General features: G+C 46.1%; 1 protein-coding gene across 1 annotated transcript; it reads right to left on the reverse strand.

Annotated features, from left to right (window-relative positions):
• Positions 1 to 8,848: 8,848 nt before the first annotated feature.
• Positions 8,849 to 10,339, reverse strand: LOC144805986 (uncharacterized). The gene has a single exon (XM_078672448.1). It carries the CDS (start codon positions 10,337 to 10,339, stop codon positions 8,849 to 8,851), a length of 1,491 nt encoding a protein of 496 aa, XP_078528574.1.
• Between the last annotated feature and the right edge of the window lie 1,325 nt (positions 10,340 to 11,664).

Raw genomic sequence — 11,664 nt, forward strand, 5'->3', positions numbered from 1 at the left:
CTCCTGATGAGCTCCTGGTACGCTGCCACCATTAGGACTTCCTGGCGCACTCAACTGCAATGCTTGCAGCTCCATTTCCTTGAGCTGCAGCTTGTGCGCCAGCTTCCTTTCCTCCAATGCTAATTTCTCTCTCTCCAAAGCAAACTGCTTATCTTCCCTTTCTCTCTCTAAAGCCAGATTCTTATCTTCCCTTTCTCTCTCCCTCTCGTGCTCTAACTTGGCAAGCTCCCACTTCAATCGTCTCTCCTCCCTCCTGACCTCGTACTCCTGCGGTGACACACTCTCCCTAGATACACTGCTTCCTGACCCGGAACGTCTTCCTGGCAATATATTGTCTGACATGTCAATATTGAGCAGGCCTGGGTCTTCCTGAGTGTCTGCCTCCCCGTGTGTGACCTGTTCCCCATCCTCTTCTTCCTCTGGGTGGGCCCTTACCCATGCCCTCAAGGCGGTACGGAGCTCTTCTTTTACAGCTCTCGTCCCCACAGGCACTCCCATCCCCTGACAAAACTCCCTTAACTGCACTACAGTGTACCTATCAAGGTCAGCCAGCTGGAACTCCATTCTGTCAGGTGAGGACCTAGATAACCTGGAAGAAAAATTCTAAGATGTGGGCAACAATGCTGGTTCAACACATTTTGCTGCAGGCTAGACAGTGGTGGGCATTTGGGTTTGCTTGAAGCACGACAGGTGTCCAATTAATTGCAGTACACTCTGTCCCACTGGAGGGTGTTAGGTAGCTACAGGTCCTCCTGGATCCCACCGCTCGCCAACAATGTAAGAACTGGGACCACCAGTTCTCCGGGGGGTAGCATGGCTCGAGCAGGAAGGCAGCCAGGGGCTTGCGTGTAAAGCAGCCAGTTAACACTCACATCCAATGAAACACACAGTGGCGCAATAATGGAGACCACACCAGTAGTTGTATTTGAAAGAAATCAAGATCTTTTACATAGGCTTTCAAATAGAGGGATGCATTAGTAATTCATTAGTATTTCAGATAAGCATTTCATTAAGACATTTCATGAATCACGTTCAGATTGCATTTCCTGTAAATGGGTGAACATTTCATTAAGCATTTCAGTAAGACTTTTCATTAAAATAATAACCAGCTCATCTAAGCAATGAAACATTAACTAACCCCGCCTGTCGCATCAGACTCTTTGGCAGGCAAAGGGGTATTTGTATAAACCTGGAGGATCCTACAAGAAGCGACTATAGTGTTGCGTTTAAGTATCACATCAAACCTCTCATGGACACTTTTACTGGAAAGTAATAAAACATTCCAGCAAGTACTTATCAGTCTAACAAGGAACTTCAAAGAACACAGCCTTTAGTCATCAACCACAAGCCTTTCTTCTTGTGAATACAGATCGGTTTGCGACCCAGATCAGATCATCAGAATATTATGGAAGTCCACCTCTGCAAGAAAATTCAGTACAGTGAAGTGACTCTCCCTCTCATTAACAGGCTGGTAAATATGGTACACTTTAAACATATCAGGCTTGTAAATACGGCTCACTTTGAACATATCAGGCTTGTAAATATGGTGCACTACGATATAATGAGGAAAGTGTCTGACCCTCCAGCCTCCAAATATTCGAGGCACATTCAGAAGGGGGCCAACAGGACCCAGTCTCAGCTAACCCCGGGGGAGGGGCGACCTCGGGCCTACCGCCCTCCTCCCCAGGGGGTTACCTTGTGTTCTTCGGCCCTCCGGGGCCCTTGCAAAGTGTCCGCTTGGGGGGAAAGGAGCTCCGGCCCTGTGCGCCGCGGGGGCAGTTGTGGAGCCCCGGTGCCGGGGCGAAGCTGGACCAGCGTTTGGGCGGCAAGTGAAGGGGGCTCTCAGGCTCAGCGGCCCCCTCCGTATGAAGTGCAGCTCTCTTCGGCCGCCGGGCCGTGTCAGCGGGGCCCGCGGTGACGGCCAATGAGGGAGCAGTGTGGGCCGGGCCGCGGGACCAATCGCGGCACAGGGAAACGGGGGCGCGGCCAATGACGAGGCCGAACGCCCTCGTCACGTGATGGAGGCAGCGACTTGGCTTCAGGCCTAACGAGGCCTGACTGGACTACGCGGCGGCCTTCCTCAGGCTCCGGGGGCTGCCGCGGGACCTCCTCTCAGTCGGGTGGGGCCCGGCCACACTGCGGCGGCCCTCTTCTGGTACCGGGGGCCACCGAGGGGTATCACAGCGCTTCCGTGGGCTGCGGCGGTGATTTGGTGCGCTGAGCGACAGCGCCTGAGGGGCAGTCTCGGCTGGGCAGAAGGAGGGGGCCACTGGCGCCTCCAGGCCCGGCGGGACAGCGGCAGACAGCGACAGGCTATCGCAGCGCTCGGGGACAGCAGGTGAGCGCTTGGGGGCAAATGCAGCGCCTCGCTGACAAGATGATTCCTGAGGGGGAGAAGCGCTTTAGAATACCAGTGCCTCACAGGGGGCTTCAGCGCTAGAGTCTCGAGGGCACAGTTAGCTCAAGGCAGGCAGGATGGGAGCAAATTGTAGCGCTTGGCCAAAAGTTCAGTCAGGGGGAGACAGGTAGGCCCAGTTGTAGGCAGGGGATGCGCAGGGCAGCACAGTCCAGTACCTGGTCCCAGGAAGCAGGTTTCTTGGCGCTTGGATGGTTCTGCGCTCTTAGTTGCTTGTTTCTTGAAGTGGAAGGGGGGGGGGGGTGATGAGTTGAAGGCTTGAAGAATTTCTCCTCAGTCACTGCAGATGGGCCCTGGGGTTCCCTACCACTGGGCCAGATCAGGGGGCTAGCTTTGGACACCTCACCCAGCTTAAGAGGCAGCACCTTAATCCTGTCACTGCCAGTAGCATAGGTTCCTCACTAGGCCCTCCTGCCTAAAACTCCTGTGTGGGTTTCCCAGGTCAGTGATGCCCCAACTGACTAGAAAAAGTTCCCTCCCTTGCTTATATATGCCCAGGTCAGGTGACCACTCTCTAAGGCGGGAACAGTCAGGTCCGCCTTTCTTCTGGAAGGTTCCAGGAGCTTCCCCACTCTAACTATGGACAGGGGCTGGGTGGCTGGTGTTGCAACATTGTATGGGGACCCAGCCGGCTCCTGGCAACTAGGGTGCTACACTAAAAAGACCTCGCTGCAGTAGCAGGGGCCAGTGGCAGCCATGCTGGAAGTAGAGAGCACCTGCACCCTAACACAGATTAGCTATGAAAAGTTCCCCGAAGACCTAAGGGCCAACAAAAAGAAGGTGGGAAAAATGAGGCAAGGGCAAAAAAATCACGGGGAAAGACCACCCTAAGGCTGACAGGTCTAACAGATCTGATGTCATCAGCGCAGTCTCCGTACCATGGAATGGGTGGAACCCAAATTGAGTATCATCGAGTAGATGGTGTTCCTCTATGAAAGCAGATAGTTGTAAATTCATTGCTTTTTCGGCCACTTTGGCCAGGAATGGAAGGCTTGCAATTTGCCGGTAGTTTTTCAATTCATCCTTATCAAGGTGAGGCTTCTTTAGTAATGGTTTGAGGAGATTTTTTTTTAGGGCGTCTGGATAAATACCTGATCTGAACATGGTGTTGCAGATTAGAGTAATGGCAGATATAAGCACATCGATAATAGGTGGAAGAATTTTAAAAGGACAAGGATCAAGTGCAGAGCCTGTTTTGATCGTGGTGATGATTTCCGCAGTTTGAGCGTTGGTGATATCTGTAAAATGAGTAAACTTGGGTGCAGAGTAAGTCGAGGTATGGGTAATAGAGGGGGTATTAGTATTATTTGAGAAAGCCGAGAAGATGTCATTGACCTTCGTGAAAAAGAAGGTAGCCAGGGCATCGCAAAGAGATTGAGAGGGAGGTGGGTTCAGATCAGGGGAGTAACCAGCTAGCTGCTTGGTGGTATCGTAAAGTTCCTTAGAGGAGTTTTTTGCTAGCTCTATCCGTTCACTAAAGTACTTTTTCTTAGCCTCACTGATCATGGTTTTATATTTGACCAACGTCTCCATGTAGCGAATTCTGTTGTCTTCGCTATAGGCCTTCCGCCAATGCCTCTCCTTGTTCCTGCAGAGTTGTTTCTGGGTTCTTAGTTCTTCAGTGAACCAAGGTGCCGAGGGGGCGAGTCTGTTTCTGGTCGCCTGTTTAGTGGGAACCAGTGAATTAGCGGCAGTACCCAGCCAGTCGTGGAATTGCTTGGTGGCAATGTTGTGGTCTGCGGAAAAAATGGGGTTGGAATTACCAAGTAGCGTTTTCAGGCTAGGACTATCTATGTCATTCCAGGCTTTAAACGGTTGACGGGAATTGGCGAATACTTTAGCGGTGAGTGTTTCCTGGATGATGATGGAGCCCAAGATGGAGTAATGATCTGACCAAGTGAAAGGGAGGATTTGATTTATGTGGATATCCTCCAGATTGGAGAAGATGCCATCCAGTGTATGGCCACCGTCATGCGTAGGACAGTTAACCAGAAGGGGAAGACCAAATGTCTTCATATCCGAGATAAGAGATAAAGTATCCCTATCCTCTAGTTTGTCTAGGTGAAAATTAAAATCACCCAAAACTGTAAAAGAGTCTTCCAGAGCCAGGGATTCCAGGATAGAACTCAAATCCATGATAAAGTCTGATCGTGGTCGTGATCCAAGTGGTCTGTATACAAGGATCCCTTTGAAGTTGTTGGAAGGGGATAGCATGATTGCGAGGGTGGCAGTAATTCTCACATTAAGTGAGTCACGGGCGATAATCGCTAGTCCGCCCCCTTTTTTATGCTGTCTATCGTGTCTATAGATTGTGAAACCTCTTGGGACTGCAATCACTAGGTCTGGGTCGGATGAATTGTCCATCCAAGTTTCGGTCATGAATAATATATCTAAATTCCTATCCTCTATCAAGTCTGCTATATCCTGTCGGTGTTTACCGAGCGAGCGTACATTAGAAAGTGCTATTGATATGCTGGTATGTGTATTTTTGTTAGCACTGGAGGGTGATTTAATGGCGAGGGGGATAGAAACCATACAATGAGCACAGAACTGTGTGAAAAGACCGGGAAGGGATATTGGGTCAAGCTTTCGACAATCGCAGTGATTGTGAGGACGCATCTCGAGCAGCTTAATATTAGAGTAGTGTAGACAAGTCGCTGGGTTAAGGGGACATGGGGTGGTGGCCCTGGGCCCGGTCCAGGCGGGGACGGGCGCAGACGGGCTTGCCTTTGGCGCGCCGCCGGCGCGCCCGCTGCGCCCGCCCGCATGGGGAGGGTTAATGTTTTTGTACATGTAAGGGGCGGGTTTAGAGGAGGGTGGGAGGCGTCCAACAACTGGACCGCAACCCTTCCTCCCAGCAAGATGGTGTCTGAAATGGGTGCAGTTACGGTGGCAGCACCTTAAATCGGCTGCGCCGTGCACAACAAAGGAATTGGCGGCTTCGGAGCGATGCTAGTCTCGCGCCGAAGTGCAAAGAGGTAGCGTTTAAAATAGAGCTGTTAAAATATATACAGATTTTAAAATACACGTACTTCGTATTTCAAGAGCGTGCAGTAAGGCAGTGAACAGAAAAGAGCTGAGAGCCCCCGGATTCCGCCTCAGGGGAGAATATGGCAAATATCACAGCTATAGTATGTGACGCCCCTTAAATATATTGGGAGGGCGGGAGGCGTCCAACAACTGGACCGCAACCCTTCCTCCCAGCAAGATGGTGTCTGAAATGGGTGCAGTTACGGTGGCAGCGCCTTAAATCGGCTGCGCCGTGCACAACAAAGGAATTGGCGGCTTCGGAGCGACGCTGGTATCGCGACGCCGGAGGCGACCCCTGTTTCTTTTGCTGCTTCCCCTGATTTTTATTCTTCCAATTCTGTTTTGGAAAATTTGGATGGTTGTCTTTAGTAGACTTTGCTATCTGAGTCTGCGGTTGAGTTGCCGTTTTAGCAAAAAGCTTAACACCCAAACTATTGCGGCCAATGGTCTTATAAGCCTCCGCAATAATTCATGGTAACGCTCGGGGTTTGTCGAGGTCTTGGACAAGGCGCAAAGCATTCGACACCTGAAAGATAACCGCATCTCCCTTTACATTACAAAAGATGAGATCAGCAACTACGTCAAAAACTCCAACGAGCCTCATTCTCAACTCGACAGCCGCCTCCGCACTGTGCTCATCCGGAACATGCTTGATCACAGAGGGCAAGATATTCATAGACAGCGCGCAGAAATACTTCGCATATTCTGCTGCAAATACTTTACCCCAAATCTCACAATCTGTTAACTCTGGCAATAAGTCTTTCTGCAAACTAATTGTGAGAATCCTGTGTTTTTCCACAGGAGTGGTATTAGGAAACACTGCTTCCAGTTGGTCAAATTTCTCAGCATGACAATAAGGCATATCGTACTTAGTTTGAGGGTGCTTGCCCATTACCGAATTAACCGAATTAACCATGAATGGACTAATCTACATCCCGGCCGGTCCAACTTGTTCCGCTGCAAGAAACATATTGAACCAAAGCCCTTTGTACCCCAACAAAAGAGGTATAAAGTTGACACAAGTCGTCAATCAGGGCATTGAGATAACGTGGATATGGTGTGAACCCGGCTAAGACTGGCCAAGTTGCCCCAGGAATTGACAAGCGACCTAACCGAACCGGAGTTACGGTGTGGGGGAGGGTGCCATACAACCAAACACGATGCTGCCATGGTGAAATTGGAATCTCTTGTGTCCTATATGGAGTATAGTTCACAGGAATCGCAGTGTGAGTGTATGTATGAAATGTATCCTCATCTGCATTTATTGCAGGAAACGTGACCCAAGAGTAGAAAAGCTCAAAGGAGAACGCCGAATATGCACTCACCACAAAGATAACAGACATACCATCGTCTGGTACTCCAAGCTGCGTCAGATGACGCCGGAGCGCTGTCCAACTATGCTGAGCTATGTCAATATCACCCATGAGGACATAGAGAAGAAAAACTATTTATATAAATTGCAGTACAACAAAGGGTAGTATTCAAAATGTGAACCTTTTCATAAATCTCATGCTTGAATTAACCTATAACACATTCATATAGGTAGGTTAATCCGTCACGCATGTTAACAGGAAAAGGTGTTGAGGGTATTGTGGACAGATACGAGCACTAATCATGACTTTGGGCGCCATGTTGCGGGAATTCTGCTCATGCACAGAACTATGCGCAGGAAACCAGGACCTCAGTGTATTGGGGTGTACCAAAAATCCACCTCAGTGCCCAGAACCCCTATCCGACTAGCAACAGTGTCTCATTCATTCTCCGTACTACAGCGAAGCTACCAATGAACAAGCGACTTTGGGACCTCTCAGGAATAGTGGGAATCAAGAACACTCTTTTGTTTTTATTCTCATAAATGTCCACAACGTGAGCAATCAGAGACACGGTATAGTTTAAAATGTTTATTTCAACTACGTGCTCTAAGATGCAGTATATTTGCTAACATAAGTAAAAAGATGCATAAAATCAATACAATCAACATTGTTACAATTCCATAAAATACAGAGGGAGAAATCGTATTATAATGATAGTGGAACCAGGTCTATAGCGCCTTGTGTACCACCCTCCCCTTGCTAGGAGCTAGGTATTATAATAATAGAAGATCTCTAGGTTAAAACCGGGAACCCCATACCTCCAAAGTCAGGTGAAGTGAATCGCATCCCAGATCAGCAGAGCTCTTTGTTGATTGAAAGGTTTTTCCCAAGTGCTAGACTCATGCATGCAGTGCAATATTAAAAGCACCTGAGTTTCAGAAATGAGCAGCTGTGTTCGTGTTGTGTTTAGAGCGTGGGCCGATCAACCTGCATCAACAGCATACATTGTTATTTTAACCTTGAACACTTTGTGCAGACTTGAGGTCGCAGTGTGAGTCTGGAGATGTGAAAAACAGATCGTTCTCAAGGAAAAGCAAGCAGTTTGTCTTTATAAAAACAGAGATGTAGTGTCGTGTGCAAAAGCAGCAAAATGGCGTTTTCGCAACTAACTCACTTATGCTAATATAGTAATGTGTGCAGGCAGAATAATATTCATCCCTACACTTTTACAGGTAGCATGAACAGGAACACTTGGATGTTTTTCTTTGCAACTCTTCATCGCCAAATAAAAACCACCAGTGCTTCTTTTCTTTTATTTCACATTGTGCTAGTCACCCAGTGGATTTCCTGTTATATCATGTTTTTTTTTCTATGTGTACCAAAGTGAACAATCACTGGGAACAGACACTTTCAATATACTACTAATCTTTGGTTTTCTTCATTTCTTCTAGTCGAGTCTTCATTCATCTGGTATTTGAATAACCCACATAATTATATACTTGTTCCTGTAATTTCTTCATCTCACAATAACTGGACTGTTCTGCTCCTGTCTATGTCCTCAGATGAGTCAATATTATTTTTATTGTTCTTAAGTTCTTTTTGAATTCAATGCATCACTAGGATTATTTCTAAGTGAGTTAAATGAAGGTGTGTGTTCGCTGAGGCTATGTAGGATCAGAAATTGACAAAAGCTCGTCACACTTTTAGTGCAATTCTAAGGTTTACCCCAGGTGTGTTTGCAATTGACAAAATCACTTCTGACATTCATTGCAATGCCCATTTTTACTCTGTGTGTGTTAGTTGATTTATCCGTAGGTTCAATAACTGACAGAAGCTATTCACACATTCACTGCACCTGAAAGGATTTTTCTCTGTGAGCATTAACTGATGAATCCTTAATGCGAAAGATTTCCTAAAGGTACTTCTACACTCACTACAGTTGTACGGTATTTACAGAGTGTGTGCAAGCTGATGTCTACATAGGCTTGACAATTGACTACATTTCTTCACACATTCATTGCACTTGAAGGCTTTTCTTCTGCGTGTGTTCGCTGATGCCTGCTAAAGATTGATAATGGACTACAGCTTTTCAAGCATTCATGGCATTTAAAAGATTTGTTTCCCCTTTGTGAGCTCGCTGATGATTTCTTAATGTTGAAGAGTAAGTAAAACTACTGCCACATTCATTGCAATGGTATGGATTTTCCCCTGTGTGTATTCGCTGATGTCTATGGAGGTTTGATTGTACCCTAAAACTACTGCCACATTCATTGCAATGGTATGGATTTTCCCCTGTGTGTATTCGCTGATGTCTCTGGAGGTTTGATTGTGACCTAAAACTACTTCCACATTCACTGCAATTGTATAGTTTTTCCCCAGTGTGTATTCGCTGATGTCTCTGGAGGCCTGTTAACTGACTGAAGCTCTTTACACATTCACTGCACTGGTATGGTTTTTCCCCTGTGTGTATTCTCTGATGTGTGCGGAGACATGTAATTTGACTGAAGCTCTTCACACATTCACTGCAATGGTATGGTTTTTTCCCTGTGTGTGTTCGCTGATGTGTTTGGAGTTCTGCTAACGTACTGAAACTCTTCACATATTCACTGCAATGGTATGGTTTTCCCCATGTGTGTATTCTCTGATGTGTGTGGAGCTGTGAAATGTGATTGAAGCTCTTTACACATTCCTTACAATGGTATGATTTTTCCCCTGTATGGGTTCGCTGATGTAGTTGGAGTTCTTGTAACCGACAGAAGCTCTTCACACATTCACTGCAATGGTATGGTTTTTCCCCTGTGTGTATTCTATGATGTCTATGGAGGCTTGATAATTGACTGAAGCTCTTCACACATTCCTTGCAATGGTATGGTTTTTCCCCTGTGTGTGTTCGCTGATGTGTTTGGAGTTTTGCTATCGTACTGAAACTCTTCACACATTCACTGCAATGGTATGGTTTTTCCCCTGTGTGTGTTCGCTGATGTGTTTGGAGTTTTACTAACGTACTGAAACTCTTCACACATTCGCTGCAATGGTATGGTTTTCCCCCTGTGTGTATTCTCTGATGTGTGCGGAGCTGTGACATTTGATTGAAGCTCTTTACACATTCCTTGCAATGGTATGGTTTTTCCCCTGTGTGTATTCTCTGATGTCTATGGAGGCTTGATAATTGAGTTAAGCTCTTTACACATTCCTTGCAATGGTATGGCTTTTCCCCTGTGTGGGTTTGCTGATGTTTTTGGAGTTCTTGTAACCGAAAGAAGCTCTTCACACATTCACTGCAATGGTATGGTTTTTCCCCTGTGTGTATTCTCTGATGTGTGTGGAGGTTTGCAATTTGACTGAAGCTCTTCCCACATTCATTGCAATGGTATGGTTTTTCCCCTTTGTGTGTTCGCTGATGTGTTTGGAGATGTTTTAACCGACTGAAGCTCTGCACACATTCAGTGCAATTGTATGGTTTTTCCCCTGTTTGTATTCGCTGATGCTGTTTTAGGGTTTCTAATTGGCTAAAGTTGTTGACATATTCAGTGCAATTGCACGATTTTTCTCCTGACCGTGTTTCCTGAAGGGTCAGCATAGTTAATAAACCACTTGTGTTATTTTCACATTCCCTGTATGTGTGTGATATTTCCGATTTAACAATAAAATACAAGACTCACTAAATACCTGCCACATTCAAAATATCAGTAAAGCTTCCTTGTGGGTGATTGCATCTTTAGATTGGATAATGGCTTTGCATGTTTGCGGGTAAAGCTTAATCTTCCTTCCGGTAGGTGCAAATTGGGACAATACTCTGTACTTCAGAGAGCAGATCTCCGCTTTCCTTTAGCCTTCAGTTGTTAGGCTCCACTTTGTTGTGCTTTTCCCTGGTGCCTGTGGTTTGGCTAGAAAGAGTTCACAATACACCTAGAGCACTGAATGCTGGTCTGGTGCCAGTTTAGATAGCGAAGCACTGCTCTACCCATATCATGATGGTGAAGCGACTCGTAATGTGTACAGCTACTCCAAAGAGTGTCCCGGGGCAAAGCACAGGTCAGAAAAGAAAGTAAATCCAGTTGTTTCAAACATGGACAAAAAGCCAAGTTTTCAACCTTTTTTAAAACATTATCATGTTACTAACAGCTCAAAGCTGAAGAGGGAGTTTGTTCCAAGCTGTGGATCCCAAATAGACACGAGACCTTCCTCCAACTCTCATACCGGCCTCATGATCAAAGCTGGTGTTGGACGCTTGTTTATACAGCAGGTGGTTTATCAGTTTTGTTGCCTTAATTTTGTAGAGGTCATTTCTTTGTCTTGGGGTGTCGAGGTGCAGAGCTCAGACTCGGACACTCACTGAATTGCCTTTGACTGCTTCTTCCTGGATCTGTCCTCTGTCTCTGATTGCACTGATGTTTTTGGAGCTCCTTATTTTTGACAATTTTTGCAGGTTTGATGTGTTATCTTCATTATTCAAAATCAATCCGTGCATTTAAGGCTTATTTTCTGTTGGATGTAAAGAAATGTAATATTACTAAATGCAAATGTAATACAATGTGAATACACAATATTTAACCAGCTGGATAAGACATCTCTTCTCTACCATATTTGAAATTTAGTAAGGAACATTTTACCATACATGGATATTTCATTAAAACTGTGGTTGAACATGTCACATTGTATTTACTTCTGAAAAGGCGGTGATTTACCATTGTTCAGAGTAAATTACTAAGCAAAGGGCAGCTACAGAGCACTCATGTGCTACAGGTACAGTTTTGGGTAGATATACATGGACAAGATTTCATTTAAACAGAACAGATTGTGGAAAAAGAGAGGAATCCGTAAGCGCTGCCGTTAATTCAGTTTCAGGAAGTATCTACCTTAGGTAACTCTTCAGGAAGTGTATAACAAAGGTAACTCTTCAGG

The sequence above is a fragment of the Lissotriton helveticus genome (assembly GCF_964261635.1).
Source record: "Lissotriton helveticus chromosome 1_1 unlocalized genomic scaffold, aLisHel1.1 SUPER_1_unloc_38, whole genome shotgun sequence".
In the NCBI taxonomy this organism is placed as follows: Eukaryota; Metazoa; Chordata; class Amphibia; order Caudata; family Salamandridae; genus Lissotriton; species Lissotriton helveticus.

Bases quoted from the DNA above. Each gene is read 5' to 3' on its own strand.
- LOC144805986 (XM_078672448.1), bottom strand. From the start codon at position 10,339: ATGCTGACCCTTCAGGAAACACGGTCAGGAGAAAAATCGTGCAATTGC.